The sequence below is a fragment of the Acinonyx jubatus genome, chromosome A2, assembly GCF_027475565.1.
Source record: "Acinonyx jubatus isolate Ajub_Pintada_27869175 chromosome A2, VMU_Ajub_asm_v1.0, whole genome shotgun sequence".
NCBI classification, from domain to species: Eukaryota; Metazoa; Chordata; class Mammalia; order Carnivora; family Felidae; genus Acinonyx; species Acinonyx jubatus.
This window is the reverse complement of record NC_069383.1, coordinates 130323170-130348514: the sequence shown is the minus strand read 5'-3', so window position 1 is coordinate 130348514 and position 25345 is coordinate 130323170. Positions and strand designations below refer to the sequence as shown.

Genomic DNA, 25345 nt, shown 5'->3' with positions numbered 1-25345 from the left:
AGGCACAATAAACTCACTGCCAACCTTTTACACCTGGAACAGACAGCATGGCTTCCTAGGAAACTGTCCCCCTCGTTTTCTGATCTTCATCTAAATCTGTTAATCTCTCAACTTGACTGCTCTCTTCATATTTGCATTTAAATGAAAAATAAAATTCTGACATAGGTCTCTTACTGCAGATCATCTTGCTTTTTAGCCTTTCCACGTGTTGATGTTGGTGTGCAGGAACTGTTTAAGGAAAATGAAAACTATTTTGTCACACAGTTAATATCCCCCCTAGAACTGTAATCCCTCGACCGTTGTAGGACCCCTGTCTCACTTATGGGTAAGGTTAGTATCTATTTTATGAAAAAGAGAATCTCAGGGCACCAAGTTCTTCCCAGAAGCCAGTCACACCTCCACAAATGAATCTGCTCTGTGTTCATAAGAACCATAAAAGACATAAAATGTTTTATGCAGTTCAAGCCACAATGAGTTGGATTAATAAAGGAAACAAAGTTTTACTACTTTGAGATTATTCTCAAGTGTCCTATCACTAAAAAAAAAAAAAAGGGGGCAGCTAAGTATCATTATGGCTTAGGGAACTGTATTGTGTTTCTACAACTTTTAGAATTTCCAAATGAAATGTCACTACCGTTGAGGTTTTAGCTAGAGCAAACTTATATTCCCAGCAGACAGAGCCAAAATGCCCCTAAAGGTCTGCTTCCTGCAAATGCTCTAACTGCACACAAATAGAGAGGGAGCCTCCCCAGCAAGAGACTACTTAGACACATTCTTTTCCGGAACATAGTTGGCTTGTGTTCATGGTCTTGTTTTATATTTACGTATAAGAATCAATACAAGAATAATCTTCCAAATGTTATTTCTTTGTCCACAAGAAATAGGATAAGAAGACATTTTTATCATTGATGGATCTAATATGCTAGCTCCTTGGCAGCTCCAACATTTTTATTCAGGAAGGGAAGGGGGAAAAGGGGCTGAAAAGAGCCAGGGTGGGGGGAAGGATAGTGGAATTATTTTAAGGCAGGGTTTGCTTAGCAAGCACACTTGGGTGTATATAGACTGGAAGTTAATTAGAAATGATGGGGAATGCTAACCTCTTTCGTCCACCAACAAGGGACTCCATGAAGGTCCACTGCTGTGGATATAAAAGCATACACAGGCATACCTCAGAGATACAGCAGGTTCGGCTCCAGACCACCCCAGTAAAGCAAGTATTGCCATAAAGCAAATAGCACAACAAAATGAGTATCACCAGAAAACATGCCAAATTAATTTTTTGGTTTCCCAGTGCATGTAAGAGTTATGTTTACACTACACTGTAGTCTGTTAAGTGTGCAACATTTGGTCTAAAAAAGCAATGTACCAGCCTTAGTTTAAAAATACTTCATTGCTAAAAAATGCTATCATCTGAGCTTTCAGCCAGTCATAATCTTTTTAACCGTGGAGGGCCTTGCCCTCTGTGTTGATGGCACTGACTAATCAGGGTGGCGGTTGCTAAGGGTTGGGGTGACGTTGACGGACTCTTCCTTTCATGAATGCTTTCTCTAGAGCACGCCATGCTGTTTGATAGCATTTTACCCACAAAACTTCTTTCAACATGGGAGTCAAGCCTCTAAAACCCTGCCATTGCCTTTCTCAACTAAGTTGATGTCGTATTCTAAGTCTTTTGTTGTTAGGTCAACAATCTTCAGAGCATCTTCGTTAGGAGTAGGTTCCATCTCAAGAAACTACCTTCTTTGCTCCACCCTAAGAAGCACGTCTTCATCTCTTAAGATTTCTCATGACATGGCAGCAATTCAGTCCCATCTTCAGGCTCCATTTCTAGTTCTTTTGCTGTTTCTGCCACATCCACAGTTACTTCCTCCACTGAAGACTTGAACCCCCCAAAGCTGTTCCATGTGTGTTAAAAGCAACTTCTTCCAAATTCCTGTTAATTCTGACCTCTTTCCAGGAATGAGAAGTGTTCTTCATGGCATCTAGAATGCCCAGATCAATCACAGGAATCACTACCTGTGGCAGCTATAGCCTGATGAAAGTCAAAATAACATCCATTCTGCAGCCCATGGATCAAGAAGTCATTTTCGCAGGCATGAAAACAACATTAATCTCATTGTCTATCTCCATCAGAGCTCTTGGGTGACGAGGTAGATTGTTCTGAAAGGAATCTTTTTTATAAACAAGAGGTCTCAATAGTGGGTTTTAAATATTCAGTAAACCAAGTTGTAAACTGACGGGCTGTCATCTAGGCTTTGTTCCACTTGTAGAGCAGACAGAGTAGATTGAGCCTAATTCTTAAGGACCCTAGGAGTTTTTGGAATGGTAAATGAGCCCTGTCTGTAGCCTAAAGTTACCAGCTGCATTAGCCCCCTAACAAGACAGTCAGCCTGTCTAGGCATTGACTTCTCCTCTCTAGCTATGAAAGTTCTAGATGGCATCTCCTTTCAACAGAAGGCTGTTTGGTCTACAATGAAAATCGGCTGTTTTGACTAGCCACCTTCATTGTCTTAGCTACAACTTCTAGATACCTTGCTGCTTCACCTTGCACTTGTATGTTATGGAGATGGCTTCTTTGCTAAACCTCATTGACCAACATCTGTTAGCTGCAGACTTTTCTTCTGTACCTTCATAGAATTAAAGAGTTAGGACCTTGGTCAGGATCAGACTTTGGTTTAAGGGAATATTGTAGCTAGATGGAGGTTTTATTCAGACCACTAAAACTGTCTCCATGGAAGGGGTTCACTGCAGTAGTTTTTTTAAATGTCCTTCATGAGTTTTGCCTTTGTATTCACAGTTTGGTTACCTGTGTCAGGCCTCCCGACTAAGCTTAATCACTTCTAGCTTCTGACTTACAGTCAGAAACATGTGATTCTTCCCCTCACTGGAACACTTAGAGGCCCATGTAGGGTTATTAATTGGCCCACTTTCAATATCGTTGTGTGTCGGGAAATAAGGAGGGCCAAGGAGAGGAAGAGAGGGGAACTGAACACACAAAGGGGTGCCACCCTAAACTTACAATAGTACCATCAGTGATCACTGATAACCATAGCAAATAATGAAAGGATTTGAAATACTGTGAGAATTACCGAAATGTGACAGAGACACCAAGTGAGCCAGTGGAAAAAATGATGCCCAAAGACTTGCTTGACACGAGGTTGTCACTAATCTTCAATTTGTACAAACAACAACAAACCATAAAAACAGTATGTGCAAAGCACAATAAAACGAGATATGCCTTTATCAGGTCATTTAGTCACCTTCATATTACTAACAAAAGTTGACAATTATACTACTGCTGATCTTGTATTTGATGCCAGCTAAAATTTATCTTTACAGTTGTTTATAAAATGTTATCATTGTTCTAAATTTATTCTTTCATTAGAATGACCAATTTTATTACTTTTTTTCAATTTTATTACTTTCTATTCAAAAAAGTTATTGGGACTATGAAGGTAACTGAAAACCGACATGAGCCCTGACTTCACAGGTCTGTTCTTAGAACACTCTAGGTACTAAAAACCTAACTATACCTTTCCATGGAAAGTATAACCATAGTAAATGTTGAAAGATAGAGGAGACATGAATCCTGTCAGTGAAGGATTCTAAAGAAATAATGGTTAAGGAGTAAAGAAGGGAGGGAAGCACATTCCATGAAGAACACCTTTCTCTGCAATTGCAAAGGCACCATGGTAAGAAGTACTAACAGAAGACTGAAACAAACAAACAAACAAAAGAATGATGGGATGTGGCTTGCCAGGTTATTTATTAAGACCCAGATAGGCAGGCAGACTAGCTAGGAATATCTGCATTTCACAAATGTGATTGTGGTCCTCATATGGAGAATGACCTAAAAAGGGAGCATGAGTGGATGTGAGGTATCAACATGAGACACAGTGGGGACAGGACCACTGTTGTAAGGATGGTGACCAACGCTCAAGGAGGGAGGTGGAAATAACAAGCGCAGGGACCAGTAATAGACTGGACATAGAGAGGTAAGGAAGAAGTAAGATTTTGGGCTCAAGAACTGGGTAGACACTGGTAGACTTCTGAAAGTGTGGGGACTAGAAAGCACATCCTTGCAAGAGACAACTCTTGACTTAAATCCAAGTGTTATATAAGTCTTACTCCTCACAGGAAGTATCCCTCCTTGAGCAAATCATCTGGATGTGGAATCTCACCATGCTGTTTGGATATGCTGGCTGTCGACTCTGATTCCTTTATTTTAAAGTGGGTTCCCGAAGAAGCTGCAATGAATTGAGTGACTCATCCAGCAAGTCCCTGCTCCATACGATCTGACATAAAGGGTGATATTAGGCAATGGGCTTTTCAAAAGGCCAAAGTAATGGGATGGTACCAGCCAAGGAGGTTTATCAACATAAAATAGCGTCGCTGGTGGTGCCAGGATAAACTGAAGGGGGGACACCACATAGTTAATAACCTGGGGAAGTTGTAAATGAGAGTTGTGTTTGTCTATACTTGCCTTTGTAGTTTTGACTTTATTGCCACTGCTACAGGACCAACCTGAGTAATCTGGCAGCACTTTACAATCCTCTCCTTCCAAGCAAGGATTCATGTGGCACCACCACTTCTGAATCACGATGGAAGCTGGAAAACAAAGGCCAGTGTTCGTGAAGGTGTTTCTTCCTCCAAACAGGAACGAGATGAAGCTCAGATGGATCAGTATACAGATTTCAGACTGTAAATAAGAACTATTTCAACCTAAGTCAATTTAAAGACTGCGTTCAGCCACATGCTCTAGAAAACAGTGAGATCCCAAGCTTTACAACATGCCTGGGTATGGATTTGGCTGGGCTTTTTTTTTTTTTTTCCCGCCCATGACCTTAGGCTATTTAACTCCTCTTGGACTCAGTTTCTTCATCTGTAACATGGGGATAAAAATAGAACCTCACCACAGATGTCAAGAAGATAAAGGTAATCCACAGCAAAGTCTTGGCTAACCATGGACCAGTCACTGGGTTGTCAGAAAATGTTAGCTACTGGTGTGGTCATCATTTTGTAGTTTACAACAGTGCATATTGAGCTGGCAAAGTCAGTACATTTGACGGGCTTTGTTGCCAGTGGCACAGATTAAAAACAGTAAATGTTTCCATCAGAGAGGGGTTCATCTCTCCATGCCAGTCCAGCAAGTGGTGGAATAACTCCTTAAACTCAACAGCTGGAAGCCAAGTAAAAGTTGGTAAGCCTGGTACTCCCTCACATGCCCACATTCTAGGCTTGTTCTCTCACCTGGGAATTCTCTTTCCTCCTTACCCCATCATCCCTGCTGACATCTACCAGTAAGAATTCTCCAGGTGTGGACGCAGACTACGAGAAGTTAAGGAAACTCCATCAACTTGGCCAGGTATTCTCACAGAGTCAAAGGACAAAAGGGAATGTGATTCATATTTAAAGGTGGGCCCAGCCAGAAGGCTGGTACGGATCAGAGATCTAGGGCTGCAGGTAGGGTGTGTGGATTTAGGGAGATGGGGTGGCTGAGCCCTGTTTCTCTCTTGTTTTTAATTTTTTTAAAAGTTTATTTTTGAGAGAGACAGAGACAGTGTGAGTGGAGGAGGGGTGGAGAGAGAGAATCCCAAGCAGACTCCATGCTGCCACCACAGAGCCTGATGCAAGGCTGGAACTCATGAAACTGTGAGATCGTGACCTGAGCTGAAACCAAGAGTCAGACGCTTAACTGACGGAGCCACCCAGGCACGCAGAGCTCTGTTTTTCTGTTGAAATAGCAGCACTTAGGTAAAAAAAACATACCTCAATGGATGTGACTTTAACTACCACGTCTTGGGAAGTCTGAACTCAATTTCAAGCAAATCTTGAGAATTCCTAATAGCTAGTTTTTACTGAGGGTCAGGCATCCTGCTAAATGTATTTCCTTCATTTTATGGAGAAGAAAAGGCTGAGGCTCAAAGTCACACTGGGCAAACAGCACTGGAACAGAGGCATTCGACCACTGGAGCCCCCTCATCAACCCTTGTTGTAGTCATACCCCTCCCTCACACCAGCGAGCTGTAGTAGAAACAATTAGAGGTATACAGGCAGTAACAACAGTAGATAATACAGCAAGCTCATGCATTAAAAACTCTTCTCCTGTCAGGCAACAGCACTATGGCAGGATTAGGGCACAGGACCATTTCATTATCAGCTGAAATGGCCAGACATTGTGTTTACTCTACACGAAACCACCATTCCTTACTCTGGCCCAATACTGTGCTACTATCAGATTAGAGTCCTATTAAAACCAATAATCCCTAAATGAGGCACAATTGTGATCCAGAAACACCATACGTTAGAAGGTGCCAACGCTGAGAAAGGAATATAGCTCTATGGGTTACTTATTTTGGCAGAAATTGCCAATGAACTTGAGTAGACAGAGACAGTCGGGTGAAGTTGGAGAAAGCTGTATGCTCTTCAGTCACAAACATTATAGAAATCTCACCTTAAAACTGGGTGGAGCTTTGTTATTTTCAAAGCCCCTTTCTATACCGTTGCTCTTTTGATTGTCCCAACAACCTTCAGCAACAGGAAGAAGAGGCAGATGGTTCCGGAAATAAAAACTAGAGCCTTCCACAAAGTGAGTAAAATGAGGGAGGAGGTATGAGAACCTAGGCTTCTTCCTCTTGATCTGCAAGTCTTTCGACTGTACCACAATTTACAATAATAGTTTGGGTTACCATAGGCTACACAGAGTTTGACCAGATTCAATGTGCTGACCAGTCCTTCATTATTTTCTGAATACCTCAGGTTGGTCCCAAGTGGATATAAAGATAAATAAGAGGTGGTTCCCAACCCTCAATTTGAAAATTCCATCTGCAGGACTGCAAAAGTTATATAAATGTTGACAGAGCTTAGTTATATTTACACAGAGTTATAGCTGAATTTAAAATACTTTTTTTTTTTATCTTTAAAACAGTTTTCTTAGGCAGATTCTCTGCCACTCAGCAGTGGCAACCTGACAGGTGTCAGGGCTTCATGGAGGATTCCAAAGAGGCCCAGACAGATGACAAGTGATCTGTGGAAGTGAAGACACTTGGCGCTTTGAGACAGGGAGTGGCCCACCAGAAAGTCAGGAGGAGGTCCATGTGGCTGCAGTGAGGGGTCAGCAGAAAAGCAAAGGACAGTCAGCTGAGCAAGGTGGTCTGAGAAGCAACCTTCAGGGGCTCTTAATGTCAATTCCAGATTAGACTTGATTTCCCAAGCAGAAGGGAGCTATGGAAAGTTTCTAGTAAGGTGGTTCCACAACCAAGGGAAAACTGTGTGCCCAGGAGAGCTAGTCTGGCAGGTGATAAACCATTGGGGACAAAAAGGAGTCTGAAAGAGACCAAGTGAGGCATAAGTTGAGAAATCTGGGCGTAAATTCCCTACAGAGGAAATAATTTGATTCTTTCTATCTCAACTTCACAGCAGAGAAATACAAGCCCTTATTGGCCTCATGGGGTCCCAAGATAATTCTGATGCCAAATCTAGAAAAGGAGCTTGAGGGGATTTAAAAAAAATGCCAATTCTTAACTATAGAAAAGAGTAAAATAGTTTCAGAATACTTTAAAAACGTAAATTTATTTAAATAAAATAACAAAGCATGGAAGATCGAGCTCTTGTGAAATTATTTACCAGTTTTCTTTCATTTAACTGGAAAATGTGATTTTTCTGAAGACAGATTCACAGTAGGTTCCTTAACATAGACTTTAAATTTCAGGATAGGTTGCTATTTGCTTAAAAAAAATCATTTTCATATCTTAGTGAATACGTGGGACCCTACAAGTGTGTTAAAGACTTACTTAACAACAAATACTCTTTCAGAAAGGAAACCTTCACGAGAAGCACCACAGTAGCCACAAGAAAAGTTTCCAGTTCCTTAATGGGTTAAAGACTGACTAAAGAACTCACAGCTAAAGTGAGGACCATTTAAGGGCTTCACCCACCAGTGAATAAGGTGATTAAAAAGTCCAGAAGTCCGGGCATCTGGGTGTCTCAGTGGGTTGAGCATCCAACTTCAGCTCAGGTCATGATCTCACAGCTCATGGCTTCAAGCCCCCTGTCCGGCTATGTGCTGACAGCTCAGAGCCTGGAGCCTACCTGGGATTCTGTGGCTCCCTCTGCCCCTCCCCCTGCTGGTGCTCTGTCTCTGTCTTAAAAACAAACAAACATTAAAAAAAATCTTTAGAAAAAAGCCCAGAAGGTCAAGCTCTGAGTGCGTACTGAGCTCAGCTTTGGGTGGAAACAAAGGACCCAGGAGCAGGATTTTGTTAAAATAACTCTTGAGAACATCTGCCCACTTAACTGAGCCTTGTCTCCAGAGGAAAATAAGTTTGTAGGAGGTATCTATTTTATCCTGTTATAAAATTTCATAATGAGAAAGTGTCTTGTCACTTCTATTTTTAAAATAAAATTCTTTAGAAAGCCCCATGCCTTCCTGACTTATGAAAATACAAAACATCCCTATCTTCAAGCTGCCAACCTATAATGAATTTCTAGTTTTATGTAGAAAGACAAAAAAAAAACCAACCCAAAACAAAACAAAAAACCCTGAAGCTCTGCTTGTATGGTAGTGACTAGTGTTTTCTGTAATGCTGTTTTCTAGGTGAAAATATAATGGGACCAATTAGCTATTTCGTTCCTGGTACATTTTCTGTCCTCTCTGTTGCATAAAGTAGATTGAGATTTTTTTCTATTCCTTGTCCCAATTAAATATTACTCCATGACATAAAACACAGTATGTATTCATATAGCTATTTACATAAACCCACCTTTGAATAAGACTACCAACAAACAGGCTCACTTCTCAGGAGGTGGTCTTCCATTTTTTGTCTTAGTTCAGTTGTATTTACGCCCAGTTAAGCTTTTCTAAAGAAAAGGGCACTTTGACGATGAAACTACAGACAGAAAGGTGAAGAACACATCTTCCTAGAATATCGATGTCTTAAAAATAGAAACGATCACAAAAATATGCTCTGAGTGTCTAATATACTTAGCTACTTTGTTCTTAACATTGTCATTTCAAGATGCTCTTGGCGAATTAACCTTAAAGAAAGGTTTGTTAACTTTAAGCCGTTGGTTAACTTTAAAGGTAGGCAGGTGGGAAGACCTGCCAATTTAGATTTGTTATTTCAAGAAAAGAAGCCATTCCAACCTGACCCAGGTAACATGCAAAAAGGCAGTGCTAAGAACACGATTTTTTGTTCAAGAACCTTTCACTTGTTCACACACTTCACATATAACAAGGTACTGTTTTTTCCGCAAAGTACACACAGTACTGACTGAAGCTGTGGATAAATATGTACAGAACGATCTTTTGGGATCTAGGTTTGTCTTCTAAACTACGTGCAAGCTCACACAGTACAACCATGTGCAGCAGGGACCTGCCTCTAAGGCAGAGTTACTTGATCGTAGCCCTTTAGAGGCCCCATAATTCTCGATTGTATGGGGTATACATGCAAATGATAACACTGTCACCAGCATCCCTGACTTCAACCCACGAGATGCCAGTAGCACCCTCTCCCCCAGTATACAACCCAAAGTATTTCCAGACATCATCAAATATCCCTAGGATGGCCAAAATCACCCCTGGTTAAGAAACATTGATCGAGGGGGGGGCGCCTGGGTGGGTCGGTCAGTTAAAGGTCTGACTCTTTCTCACCATTGGTTGAGTGTGAGCCCTGCAAGGGTCTCTGCACTGACAGTGCAGAGCCTGCCTGGGATTCTGTCTCTCCCCTTCTCTGCCCCTCCCTCACTTGCACACACTCTCAATCAAAAATAAAGGGGCGCCTGGGTGGTTCAGTCAGCTAAGCATCCAATTTCAGCTCAGGTCATCATGCTGGGGTCCACCGTCCACGGGTTCGAGCCCCAGTCCAGTTCTGTGCAGACAGCTCGGAGTCTGGAGCCTGCTTCGGATTGTGTCTCCCTCTCTCGGCCCGCCCACCCAACTTGCACGGTTTCTCTCTCTTGCAAAATAATAAACATGAAAAAAAAAATTTTAACTCTGGTTACAGAGATGTACTCAGCCCATGATGAGAAGCTGAGCTAGTTCATGAGACTTCATTAAAGCTTTGGCTGGTGAAAATAATCCCAATAACATGGTAAATACAATGCCACCTCTACTCCTTGTCTTCCCTCCTGCCTCCACTGTGGCCAATCCCCCAAGACGAAAATCTGCATCATCTCTCTCTGAATCTGTTTCTCTGGCTCACTCTCACTGCTCTCTCTCCCACACACAAATCCTGGCTACTCCAGGGCTCACCCTGAAACCTATGCTGACAACCTATCTGACCCGTCAAATTCAGAGATCACATCGTTCCTTTTCCGGAATTTTAGGGTATTTGAGATCAACCTTGCTCCTTGAATATAAATTCCCCAAAGGCAGGAATTAAATCCTAAAATCTGAGTTGACGGCAGGTCTCTAATAGCAAAGGCTCTGCCTGCATCTGCAGCCTCAACTATGACCACCTCAGAGCCCAAACGAGCTGCTTCTAGTTCCCATGGTCACCCTGCTCATCCTGACATGCTTTACCCTGCTACACCACTTAGTTCCCCTCCTGCCTGGTGAAATCAGACCCAGTGCTTCTCACTGGATGTCATCCCTGACCCCACATCTGCTTACTCTTCAAGTACCTTATTTCCTAGAGTTTGTCTCTCTTTCCCCATAAACTGAGCTCCTTGAAAGCAGGGCCAGGGTCCCATTAACATGCTATCCCCCAGCACCTAGGACATGCCAGGTACAATGTGCTAAGTTAAAATATAATGAACCAATGTATGCAGCGTGCACATCCTTCCAACCTCCCCCAGTGCTTCTGTAAAGTACACCTTGTTGTCATTCACCCTACCGCCACTGGGAAAAACTCAGAAACCCACTTTGTCTTTCAGGTGGCATCATGGAACACAGCCAGTCACAAAACCTTGTGAAATCACATCTTGAAGACAGACTCTGTAACTTATCACACAGTCCATAAAGCCACGCAAGTTGCCTACAATATGAACAGGAATTCTAGGCCTTAACTAAGTAATCTGTGACATCTCAGAAAACAAACTGGGGCATCAGAAGAAGAAAAAAAATAGCTGCCTCCCATTTCTCAGCTTTTATTAGTCTTTTTTAAACCCAATGTTTAGAAAGCATTCACTCTGACAAAATAAATGATGCTTCACCATAGTACACATTCATCCCGTTTTATCATAAAGCATTCAGCATTATCTCTGTGGAGTGGTATTTTGATAAATGTGAAGAATACAGTTCCCGTCATTAAACAGCTCCGTATATTTGGCAGTTGAAGATTCAAATGGAAACATGTTCACCAACCACATAGTTGTTTGCTGTAGGAACCAAGTAACCTTGGCTATAATCAAGTAATTTCCCACCCCTCTGCCCAAATCCCCAATGTGTGGGACAGACACATTTCAACAATACAGGATTTTATAAGTTAATTATAACTAAGAAAAAAAAGAACTTATTGGAGGAAAAACAACAGCTAATTTTTCTCCCTTTTTAACTAATAAAAGCTATGATTTTATGGAAAAGCAATGGAAACACAACGTAAGTATCTGTGCTCTAGATTAACAGAAATGCGTAAGGAGATTCCACTTTCTATGTCAACATTAATTAATGCCCTGCTCCAATGTCTTCTCGCTTTTGTTTTAATTTAAATGTAAATTCAAGTGAATTTTATATTTTAGATCCTCTCCACATTCTTATTGACAAATATGAAAAGAGGAACGGATCAGCAGAGACTAGGTCTTCCACAAACCAACTAGCAGCATGATCCTGCATAATTATTGTGGGATAAAGATTATTATGGGATAAAGCTAAAAAGCCCTAATGGAAGCATTCAAATAATGAATAGAAGATCAGGGGGATATGAAAACAGACACATATTCTAACTAGAGCCTAAACTACGACTTCCAACATCTCCTCTGTGACTTTGATCCAATAAACATTTATTGAACACTGCCTGTTTGCCAGGCTAGGCTAGGTGCAGGGGACACAAATATTAACACACAATCATAATCCTACCCTTCAGAATTTGGTTATTCTCTGGATACAAATGTTGTATTCATGAGCTACATATGTATATACAGCTAATCCTGCAATGTTCAATAGAGACGCTTCTAGTTACAAGTTCCAATTTAAATTTAAATCCATACCAGTAACATCTCAAATGCTCAATAGCCACATGTGGTTAGTGGTTACCAATGTTAGTGGACATACGTGCATCAACACATCTAGCTGAGATATATAGAAAGAATATATACATCATCACAGAATGTTCTACTGAACCAACTCTGCTCAGATACCAAATAATTGATCTCTATTACTTACTCATCATATGACACTAAGGAAATCATTTAGTTAGCATGAGTCTCTTTGTCTTGACACAGACACAACTAAAATGTCCTGCAGTAGATGAACAGCTAAACAAATTATTACCCAGCCGTTCAATGAAATGCTAATCAAGCGAGTAAAAAAAAAAATAAAAGAAAAAAGGTAAAACAAAACAAAACAAAAAACAGGTCAATAGGTACCAGTACACAAAGATCTCATCAACATAATAATGATAACAGGTTGGATTAAGAAGTACACAATATTGGTGGAGGGACCAAGATGGCAGAACAGCATGGAAGGGGTTTTTTTTGTTTTTGGGTTTGTTTGTGTTTTTTGCATCTCTCATCCATGAAATACAGCCAGATCAACACTAAACCACCTTGCACACCTAGAAAACTGATTTGAAGATTAACACAATATGCACAACCTGAACCACAGAACTCAGCAGGTATATGGCACAAAGAGGTAAACTGGGGGAGAGAGAAGCCACAGAGGGCAGGGAGCTGCTTTTGCTTGCAGAGAGAGGACAGAGGGGGGTGGGGAGAGTACAGGAAAAGCATCTGGAGAGAAAGTGGAAAGTGGAAAAGTGGAAACAGCCACAGGGACTCAACAAAAAAGGGAGAAAGGAGAGGGTTTAAATTCTATTACGACTCTATAAACAAGGGGAGTGCAGAGTCTGAAACTGTGTAGCTCTATACCTAGCAGGACTCTGGTGGGAAGGGCAAATCCCCAGGGGCAGAGAGTGAGGTCCAAGGGGTCCTTGGGCCACAGAGGGAAAGGTGGTTCCCCTGCTGGGAGGACATTTGGTAGAGGCTGTGCAGCTACTCCACAGGCAAAGGTCCCAGCAGACCCCAAAGAACAACCACATTCGCTGGTGCTGGAACAAGGACATTAAGGGTGAAGCCTGGCGCCAGATGTGTGTTGTGATTTTCCATAATCCCTGAAACACTGCTACACAATTGCGTGAATTTTTTCTGGGGTGGGCTGGCACCCAGCCACAGTCTCTGGGCATCGGCAGCAGCACATCGTGTAGTGTGGCTGGCACCTGGCCGTTGCTCAGTGAGACCCTCCCCCAGAAGGTCTGAGTGGATCAAACTGCAGTTTCTCAGAAGTGAAGGGTTGGGAAACAAAGCTGCATCTGAGATAAAACTCAGGAGGTAGGTACCGCCTGGCAGCCTAACAGCTTGGTCATGGACAACGTAAAAGTGGGGAATGGATGGAAGCCAGAGACAAAGGATGGGTGTGCGATTGCTGATCAGGCAGAACAGAGTTCTGATACTAGAGACTGGGTAGCTGGGTGACACCCTTTTCACCCCTCCTGCACATGCGCATACACCCCTACAAGCACCACCACAATACACCCCATGCGCTAAGCAGCGCCATCTAGTGGAGAATGGAGCCATTACACTAAGCCCTGGCCAACTGGGCCATCCTCACTCTTCAGGAACACCACAAATCTCTCTGCCTGCTTAATTTATGGACTATGAAGTGCTTCATAGTTTGACTTCTAGGGGAAACTTGTGTAATTACAATCGTATTTCAGTCTGTACACTGATCCATCTATTCAATTTTTTTTCTTTTTCTTGAACACAGAGAAATAAAATATTTTTATTTTGTATTTTTATTAAAAATATTTTTAATTTTTTCCACTATATATTTTACTTTTTTGTAAATTTTTCAAATTATATTTTACTTCCATCATTTCATTTTATTCTATTTCACTGTATTCATTTTTTTCAAATTTTTAAACGTTTTCCTTTTTTTTTTCCTTTCTTATCTTTCTCTTTTTTCTCTAACCTGTTAAGCTCCTTTCAACACCCACACCAAAACACACCTAGGATCTAGCATCATTTATTTGATCTGTGTGTGTTGTTTTTAATTTTTAAATTTCAATTTTTTTACCTTATTAATTCCGTTTCTTCTTTCAAAATGACAAAACGAAGGAATTCACTACAAAAGAAATAGCAGGAAGAAACGACAGACTGGGACTTAACACAGATACAAGCAATATGTTTGAACAGAATTCTGAATCACGATATTAAGACTACTAACTAGGTTTGAAAATATATTAGAATCCCTTTCTGTGGAGATAAAAGAAGTAAAAGCTTGTCCAGATGAATTAATAAAAGCTATAACTGAGCTGCAATCTCAAAGGGATGCCATGGTGGCAAGAATGGATGAGGCAGAGCAGCAAATCAGCAATACAGAGGACAAACTTATGGAGAATAATGAAGCAGAAAAAAAAGAGGGAAAGTAGCAAAAGAGACGATTTAAGAATTAGGGAAACCAATGACTCATTAAAAAGGAACAACATCAGAATCATAGGGGTCCCAGAAGATGAAGACAGAGAAAAAGAGGTAGAAGGGTGTTGTGACCAAATCACAGCAGAAAACTTTCCTAACCTGGGGAAAGACACAGACATCAAAATCCAGGAAGCACAGAGGGCTCCCATTAGATTCAACAAAAACTGACCATCAACAAGACATATCATAGTCAAATTCACAAAATACTCAGGCAAGGAAAGAATCATGAAAGCAGCAAGGGAAAAAAGTCCTTAACTCACAAGGGAAGACAGATCAGGTTTGAAGCAGACCTATCCACAAAAACTTGGCAGGCCAGAAAGAAGTGGCAGGATATATTTAATGTGCTGTATCGGGAAATATGCAGCCAAGAATGTTTTATCCCGCAAGACTGTCATTCAAAGTAGAAGGTGAGATTAAAAGTTCCCCAGACAAAAATTAAAGGAGTTTATGACTACTAAACCAGCCCTGAAAGAAATTTAGGGGGGACTCTCTGAGGAAAGAAAAGATGGGAGGAAAAAAAAAAGACCAAGAGCAACAAAAACTAGAAAGGACCACCAGAAATTCCAGCTCTGCAGGCAACATAATGGCAATAAATTCATATCTTTCAGTACTCACTATAAATGTCAATGGACTAGACACTCCAATCAAAAGACATATGGTAACAGAATGGATGAGAACACAAAATCTATCTATATGCTGTTTACAAGAGACCCACTTGGGACCTAAAGACACCTTCAGATTGCAAGTAAGGGGATGGAGAACCATCTACCATGCTAATAGTTGACAAAAGAAAGCTGGAGTAGCCATACTTATATCAGACAATCTAGATTTTAAAATAAAGGCTGTAACAACAGATGAAGAAGGGCATTATATCATAATTAAGTGGTCTGTCCATGAAGAAGATCTAACAATTGTAAAAATTTATGCCTCCAACGTGAGAGCATCCAAATATATAAATCAATTAATCATGAACATAAAGAAACTCACTGGCAATAATACCATAATAGTAGGGGACTTCAACACCCCACTTACAACACTGGACAGAGCATCTAAACAGAAAATCAACAAGGAAACAATGGATTTGAATGACACACTGGACCAGATGGACTCAACAGATATATTCAGAACACTTCATCCTAAAGCAGAATATACATTCTTCATCAGTGCGCATGGAACGTTCTCCAGAATAGATCACACTGGGACACACATCAGCCCTCAACAAGTATAAAAAGATCAAGATTATCCCATGCATATTTTCAGACCACAACGCTATGAAACTCAAAATCAACCACAAGAAAAAATATGGAAATATAACAAATACTTGGAGACTAAAGACCATCCTACTGAAGAATGAATGGGCTAACCAAGGAGTTAAAGAGAAAATTAAAAAGTACATCGAAGGCAATGAAAATGATAACACCACAGCCCAAAACCTCTGGGATGCAGCAAAGGTGGTGATAAAAGGAAAATATATAGCCATCCAGGCCTTCCTGAAGAACAAAGAAATGTGTCAGATACACAACCTAGTCTTACACCTTAAAGAGTTGGGAAATAAACAGCAAATAAAACCCCAAACCAGCACAAGACAGGAAATAATAAAGAGTAGAGCAGAAATCAAAGCTAACAACCCCCCCCCCTCCAAAAAAAACAGAACAGATCAATGAAACCAGAAGCCAATTCTTTGAAAGAATTAACAAAATTGATAAACCACTAGCCAGTTTGATCAAAAAGAAAGTGGAAAGGAACCAAATAAATAAAATCAAGAATGAAAGAGGAGAGATCACAACCAACACAGCAGAAATACAAATAATAATATGAGAATATTATCAGCAATTAAATGCCAGTAAAATAGGCAATCTGGAAGAAATGGACAAATTTCTAGAAACATATAAACTACCAAAAATGAAACAGGAAGAAATAGAAAATTTGAACAAACCCATAACCAGTCAAGAAATTGAATCAGCAATCAAAAATCTCCCAAAAAACAAGAGTCCAGGGCCAAGATGCCTTTCCGGGGGAATTCTACCCAACATTTAAAGAAGTGTTAAGAAGCTCTTTTGAAGCTGTTCTGAAAAAATAGAAATGGAAGGAAAACATCCAAACTCTTTCTATGAAGCCAGCATTACCTTGATTCCAAGACCATACAAAGACCCCACTAAAAAAGGAGAACTATATACCAATTTCCCTGATGAACATGGATGAAAAAATGCTCAACAAGATATTAGCCAATCGGATCCAACAATACATTAAAAAATTATTCACCATGACCAAGAGGGATTTTTACCTGGGATGCAAGGCTGGTTCAATACCTGCAAAACAATTAATGTGATTCATCACATCAATAAAAGAAAGAACAAGAACCACATTATCCTCTCAATCAATGCAAAGAAAGCATTTGACAAAATACAGCATCCTTTCTTGATAAAAACTCTCAAGAAAGTAGGGATAGAAGAATCATACCTCGAGATCATAAAAACCATCTACGAAAGATCCAATGCTAATATTATCCTCAATGGGGAAAAGCTGAGAGGTTTCCCCTCCAAGGTCAGGAAGAAGACAGGGATGTCCACTCTCGCCACTGTTATTCAACATAGTACTGGAAATCTTAGCGTCAGCAATCAGACAACACAAAGAAATAAAAGGCATCCAAATCGGCCAAGAGGAGGTCAAACTTTCACTCTTCTCAGATGACATGATATTCTGTATGGAAAACCCAAAATATTCCACCAAAAAAACTGCTACAATTTATTCATGAATTCAGCAAAGTCACAGGATATAAAATCAATGCACAGAAATCAGATGCATTTCTATATACCAAGAATGAAGCAACAAAAAGAGAAATCAAGGAATCAATCCCGTTTACAATTGCACAAAAACCCATAAAATGCCTAGGAATAAACCTAACCAAAGAGGTGAAAAATCTATACACTGAAAACTATAGAAAGCTTATGAAAGAAATTGAAGAAGACAGAAGAAAGCAGAAAAATATTCAATGCTCCTGAATAGGAAGAACAAATATTGTTAAAATGTCAATACTACCCAAAGCAATCTACATATTCAATGCAATACTATCAAAATACCACCAGCATTCTTCACAGAGCTAGAAACACAATCCTAAAATTTGTATGGAACCAGAAAAGACCCCAATTAGCCAAAGCAATCCTGAAAAAGAAAACCAAAGCTGGAGGCATGACAATCCCAGACTTCAAACTATATTACAAAGCTGTAATCATCAAGACCATCAAGACAGTATGGTACTGGCACAGTAAAAGACACTCAGATCAGTTGAACAGAATAGAGAGCCCAGAAAGGGACCCACAAATGCATAGCCAACTAATCTGACAAAGTAGGAAAGAATATCCAATGGAATAAAAGACAGTCTCTTCAGCAAGTGGTGCTGGGAAAACTGGACAGCGACATGCAGAAGAGTGAACCTGGACCATTTTCTTACACCATAGACAAGAATAAACTCAAAATCAATGAAAGACCTAAATATAAGACAGGAAACCATCACAATCCTCCAGGAGAAAGCAGGGAAAAACCTTTTTGACCTTGACTGCAGCAACTTCTTACTCAACACGTCTCTGGAGGCAAGGGAAACAAAAGCAAAAATGAACTATTGGGACCTCATCAAAATAAAGCTTCTGCACAGTGAAGGAAACAATCAGCAAAACTAAAAGGCAACTGACAGAATGGGACAAGATATTTTCAAACGACATTATCAGATAAAGGGTTAGTATCCAAAATGTATAAAGAACTTATCAAACTCAACACCCCAAAAACCAAATCATCCAGTGAAGAAATGGGCAAAAGACATGAATAGACACTTCTCCAAAGAAGACATCCAGATGGCCAACCAACACATGAAAAAATGCTCAACATCACTCACTAAGGAAATACAAATCAAAACCACAATGAGATACCACCTCACACCATCAGAGTGGCTAACATTAACAACTCAGGCAACGACAGATGTTGGCGAGGATGCAGAGAAAGAGGATCTCTTTTGCATTGTTGGTGGCAATGCAAGCTGGTGCAGCCCCTCTGGAAAAAAACTATGGAACTTACTCAAAAAATTAAAAATAGAACTACCCTCCAACCCAGCAATTGGACTACTAGGTATTTATCCAAGGGATACGGGTATGATATTTCAAAGGGGCACACGCACCCCAATATTTATAGCAGCAGTATCAACAATAGCCAAAGTATGGAAAGAGCCCAATGTCCATCGATGGATGAATGGATAAAGAAGATGTGGTGTGTGTGTGGGGGTGTGGGGGGGTGGGATGTGTGTGTGGGGGGGGGTGTGACACACACACACACCCACAAACATTGGAGTTATTACTCGGCAATCAAAAAGAATGAAATCTTGCTGTTTGCAGCTATGTGGATGCAACTAGAGGGTATTATGATAAGCAAAATTAGTCATAGAAACAAAGGATCACAGGACTTCACTCATACGAGGACTTTAAGATAAAAAAGAGATGAACCTAATGGAAGGGAAGCAAAAATAATACAAAAACAGGGAGGGGGACAAAACATATGAGACTCTTAAATATGGAGAACAAACAGAGAGTTGCTGGAGGGGTTGCGGGAGGGGGGATGGGCTAAATAGGTGAGGGGCATTAAGGGATCTACTCCTGAAATCACTGTTGTACTATATGCTAACTTGGATGTAAATTTAAAACACACACACACACACACACACACACACACACACACACACAATATGATACCATTTGGGTAAAACATGCATTCATACTGCAATATACCACTTTTTCTGGAGAACTATCTCAAATACACAAATAGGCCAAAAAAAAAAAAAAATGTATTGACCAAACAGATAAATGCAGTTATTCTTACAGTGGTGGCCAACAGGGATTTGGCCCAAATAATAAATGTATATAAAGATTAAAATAAGCTACTGCAGAATAAGGTATTAATATTTTCTTTAGTAAAGGAAAGATATTAAATATGATTGCTACCCTAACTGTATTTTCCAGATCCTGATGCTTTGAGAGAAATGTAGAAGACTTCTTATATCTAAAGATTCTATGCTGGATAGAATAGAGTTTATGCTATAATTCAAAATTCTTGAGGTTTAAAATCCACACAGTAAACAAACACATTCATTTGAAAACAATCTATGATTACTGAAAATGATTATGTTCTCCATTGTGCCCAAATCATTCATGCACCAGCCAATGCGAGGGTGGGTAGAAAGAAGAAAGAGAGACAGCTCCCATCTTCAAGCAACCTAGAGATTAATGGAACGCACACATTCAGATCTGAAAACATAACGGGATACATGTCATGAACTGGATATACAGGGAGACCCAAGAGCATACAGGAGATATGGAAGGAAAGGAGGAATTAAGTAGACAGAATGTGTGTTGTGGGGAAGAAGGCAATGATCCAGGCCAAGGATACAGGTACAAGTGCAGGATAAAAGGGAACATAAAGTAAGGCACCTAGGGGCACAGTTGGTTAAGCATCCAACTTTGGTTCAGTTCATGATCTCAGAGTTTGTGAGTTTGAGCCCTATTATCAGGCTCTCTGCTGTCAGCACAGAGCCCACTTTGGATCCTCTGTCCTCCTCTCTCCCTGTCCCTTCCCCACCCACCCCCTCAAAAATAAAAAGGGAACATAAAGGACCCCACTTGGATGTGGGTAGTATAGTTGAAAGAGAGGAGGGAGCCAGAGCCAGACTACGCCAGGCTTCAAAAGCCAGGGTAAAGAATTTGGATTTTATTTTAAAGATACTGGGAGGTCACGCAAATGTGGTTTTGAACACAGGACTGACATGATAAGTTCTGTTTTTGCAGAAGGATCTTCTGACTGCAGGGCGGAAAATGGGAGATAGGAGTAGTAAGCTTGTCAAAATGTAATCTGGGCTCCTACACTGTGGAGGTGACAGCGGCACAGAGAATTGGAGACAAAACAGGTATGGTTTGGATTCAATTGATGGAGAAAATAAGTATGTTCAGCTGTCCCGGCTGGAGAGAGAGGAACTTTGCAAATTTCTTTTAAGTGTCTCTTGTTTTAATGTTAACCATCTTCTTTTATAGATTACAATCCTTTATCTGTATCCCCAAATCCAAAAAGCTCTGAAAATGGACAGGAGTTCTGTACAATGGCAACAAAACCTGATTTGAATTAACAGGAGGTTGGTCATCTTGCCCTATCCTGTTCCGAAAGAATATTCTATATACTGCACTGTAGAAATACCAGCATCTGTGAATATGGGGTACAACTGGAAAAGACAGTAGGTTCGTTAGGTAACAGATGCTGTATGTACTATGCTGCCTTTAAAAAATCTGAATTCAGCAACACATTTGGCCCCAGGGTTTCTATGAAGAATTGCAGATGGTAAGTTGGCCATATTCACTTTCCAGATTTAACGGTCGCTGAGATCATGCTGATACCCAACTCTAGTGACCATACAGACCATAAATTTGTACCTGTGTTTGGTAGGGGAGGTGGGATATGGGAAAGTCAATTATTATTCTTGATTGTGTGATTCTGGAGTAAAGAATGCATATGTGCATTTTAATGGCTGACCTTTAGACACGCATCAAGTAAGAGTAGAAGCATTCACTTTCAGGGAGTTTTCTTGCCACTATAGATCAAGTGCTACAAGCCTTAACCTCATGTATCCATTCCCCTGGGGAATGATACTTGTTTCTAACAAGCTGTCTGCTAGAAGCGGCCAGAGGCATCAAAAGGAATCAATCCCAGGCCTCTATCAACATTCATTTTTTTAAAATATTCATTGGCACAGCACTCTGCTAGGGGATTTGGAGACAATAAATGACATGTGATTCCAAACTTTTCTCAAGGAAGTTGTTCCAAAGAAGATGTTTCATAAATGTTTGTTAAAATAGTAAACTAGATATAAAGAGAATGTAAGTCTGTAACATTAAATATGAGTTGAGCAAATCAGGGTGCTAATCGCTTTGGAATTGAGAGCTTGAGATCAGGGAGAAAATTGTGTCTAGGGAAGCAACTGCTTTTTTTTTTTAATATATATATTTTTAATGTTTATTTACTTGTGAGAGAAAGAGATAGAGAGAGAGGCATGAGCAGGGGAGGGGCAGAGATGGAGACACAGAATCCGAAGCAGGCTCCAGGCTCTGAGCTGTCAGCACAGAGCCTGACGCGGGGCTCGAACTCACAAACCATGAGGTCATGACCTGAGCTGAAGTCAGACGGTCAACCGACTGAGCCACCCAGGTGCCCCAGGAAGCAACTGCTTTGATGCACACGATTTGGATAGACAGTTGGAAAAAAAAAAAAAAAATCAAAGCCTATCTCCCTGATTGTCCAGTAACAGAATTCCCTACTAGTACCTGTTGGGAAATATCATTAATTAACTTCCCTTATCCACCAAGCAATTTGTGGAGTTACAATTGTGTTCATTTTCAGAGCAGCACTAACCTAGAATCAGCCTCATATTCCTTGAGTTGCAAGGACTGTAAAGCAAGGAGGTTCTTGGTAGTTTTAGGCACTTTTTGCAGGATTGGAGAAAATGGACCAGAAAGGTCTTACCTTCAACGCAAGAAGGCTGAGCCCGAGTTGTGCCAGCAACCTGTCCTGGGAAGCAGGAACACTTGACTGTTTGCGATCGCTCTTCTATGCGGTTCTTATTACAGCACCTGTGCACAGCGACCACCTCACAGGTCCCTTGCTTGATTTGGTGGTGACCTGATGGATAAAGGGGGAGAAAAACAAACCCGGCACTGTGAGGAAAAAATGAAGCTACCACATAGACGAATGATGCCATGACTACATTTTCTAACTTCCTGTTCTATGCTTAGGAATCTTTATAACTTTTCCCTTTCATATAATTTCAAATATATATAAAGGTGGTATGAATAATGCAAAAAAAAACAAAACTCCTATGAACCTGTGGTAGTCAGAAATTCAGCCCCCAGGACCTTCAACTCCTAGTATCACAGCCACAGCTAAATTATGTTATTTACATGGCAAAAGAGATTTTGCAGATATAATTTAAATCACTAGCTGGTTAGCGGCACCTGGGTGGTACAGTCTGTTAAGTGTCTAACTCTTGAACTTGGCTCAGATCGCGATCCCGGTCAGTGAGTTCAAGCCTCCCATTGGGCTCTGCACCGATGGCTCAGAACCTGCTTGGGATTCTGTCTCTCCCTCTCTCTGCTCTTCTCCCACTTGCACATGCATGCTCTCCCCCCTCTCCCCCTCAAAAATAAACATTTAAAAATTAAAAAAAAATTTTTTTTAACATTTATTTATTTCTGAGAGACAGAGCACTAGCATGAGCATGAGCAGGAAAGGGGCAGAGAGAGAGGGAGACACAAAATCCAAAGCAGGCTCCAGGCTCTGAGCTGTCAGCACGGAGCCCAATGTGGGGCTCAAACTCACCAGTGGTGAGATCATGACCTGAGCCAAAGTCAGACACTTAACAGACTGGGCCACCCAGGCGCCCCTAAATTTTTTTTTTAAATCACTAACTGGTTGATCTTAAGAGAAGGAAATTATCCTGGATTGTCCAGATAGGGCTGATGTGATCACATGAGCCCATGAAAGCAGACAAATGAAGTAGAAGGGGAAGTCAGATTGAAAACAGAAACACTCAAAGCACCACTCTGCCTTAAAGACAGAGGGGTCAAAAGGCAAGAAAATGGTGACTTCAGTCCTACAACCACAAGGAACTGAGTTCGGACAACAAACTGAATACATGTGGAAGCAGATTCTTCCTCAGAGCCTCCATAAGTAAAGCACTCCTGCTGATACTTTGATTTTCACCCAGAGGTCAGACTCTGAGCAGAGGAACCAGCTAGTGTGCCAAACTTCTGTCCTACAGAAATAAGCCCCTAAACTTGTGGTCACTGGTCACAGCAGCAATAGCAGAATAATATAAGACCTTATGTGTAGGTTCACCATTGTTAACATGCAACCCTATTTGCCTTGTCATTGCCTCTCTTTCATGTATCTTTCTGAACCATTTGAGAGTCAGTTGCAGACACGATACCCCTTTACCCTTAAATAACACCTGAGAGTGTGTTTTCTAAGAACAAAGACATTCTCTTACATAATTACCGAAATCAGGACATTTGATGCCGATACAATGCTATTACATAATGCTATTATATCATCTACAGGTTTTCCAGGTGTCCTAATAATGTCCTTTATAGCCATTATTCCCCCTGTTCAGGATCCAACCCAGGGACCTATGATGTATTTCGTTCTCACATTTCTTTAGCCTTCTTTAATCAGCTAATACTTTTCAGCCTTTATCTTCCCTAACCTTGACATTTTTAAAGAATACATGCCAGTTATTTTGTAGACTGTCCCGCAATGGTTCCTATGGCCCTGGTCAAGTCTTCAAAGATTCCAACCCCAGCCGACAGCTAACTGCAATCAGACAACCCTGAAGCAGGTCCACCCAGCAAAGTCACACCCACATTTCTGATAATGAGAGAAGAGACTATATGAAATAATATTTGTGGGCTGTTTTATGCTTCTAGGGTTTAGGCTAATTTGTTACAGAGCAATAGATAACTAATACACTGATTCTGGCTATATTAAGGATTGGAGAGACTTACCTCTGCTCTGATAAAAACAATGTAAACAAGATTGTGGAGGCAATGTGTAGAAATTATTAATAAAAGACAACCTTTTCAAGCCCCCTTGAGCACTCTCAATTTTCACACGTACTATTTACATATAAATTGTTCCGTGAATTACAAGCAATCTCATCTACTCATTAAAACAGGTTTCCCCAAAGACTGTCAGGGGCTAGTGCTCTGCTTGCTTTCTGTTGTTTGGTACATGGCCTTCAAATCACAAAACTGGCTTAAAAATCTGAATTAGGCAATGTTTTTAATCGATAAAGTTAGCCCTTCCACAAAACAACCTCTATATTATTCTGACAAGTTTCTCACCCTTCCTCTGCATACTGTGCTAACTGTCGGTGGAAGCAAACTTCAAAATTACTGGCAAGAACAAATACTAAGGCAAAGTTTCATTTGTAAAACACATAAAAGCAGAACCAGTTCCCAGAGAATCAAACCACCATCATGAGAGAGAGTTTTCAATCCACTACAGAAGAAAACATCAAGTGATTACAACTATAAACCTAATTAAACGTATACAACAAGAATGCAGATTTCCCATAGGTAGTTATACACAAACTGTAAAAATTAAGTAAAAGTAAATCGTAATTACAATGTGAGGAAAGTAGCATGGGAATTTAGTGCTGAGTAAGCAGAAAAGTAAGGTCTTCGAAGAGTTCCTGAGGAGATCCTGTCTCTGGTTTCCAATTGCAAGCAAACACAGTCAGGTCAAACATTCCCTGAATGGCTAGCCATGTAGTTGGGGGGGCCAAGGTGAATTTATCCTCAGTCCTCCAACAGTGTCTTCCCCTCCTTGTTGGCCACTGTTGCCATTTGCTCAGCTGCCACAACAAAGTACCACAGGCTGGGTGGCTTAAGTAACAGATCAAGATGCTGGCCAATTCAGTTCCTGGTGAGAGCTTTCTTCCTGGTTTCCGGCAACCAGCTGCCTTCTCACTACGCACTCATGCGGCAAAGACAGTGCTCGGCTGTCTCTTCCTTTTTTTTTTCCTTCCCATAAAAACACCAACTCTCCCTTATGACCTCACTTAACCTTTATTACCTCCTGATAGACTCTGTCTCCAAATATAGTCACATTTGGCCATTAGCGCTTCGACATATGAATT

The 25345-nt window shown here is 40.7% G+C and overlaps 1 protein-coding gene across 1 annotated transcript in view; it reads right to left on the bottom strand.

Moving 5' to 3' along the window:
- The window catches only part of TAFA4 (TAFA chemokine like family member 4), a 185630-nt gene that overhangs the window by 16380 nt on the left and 143905 nt on the right, over positions 1 to 25345 (bottom strand). Inside the window, exons 4-5 of the mRNA XM_027039204.2 lie at positions 22174 to 22329; positions 4481 to 4605 (exon numbers count right to left, since the gene is read on the bottom strand). Coding sequence (XP_026895005.1) covers positions 4481 to 4605; positions 22174 to 22329 — 281 coding nt within the window. The remainder of the gene's footprint in view (positions 1 to 4480; positions 4606 to 22173; positions 22330 to 25345) is intronic.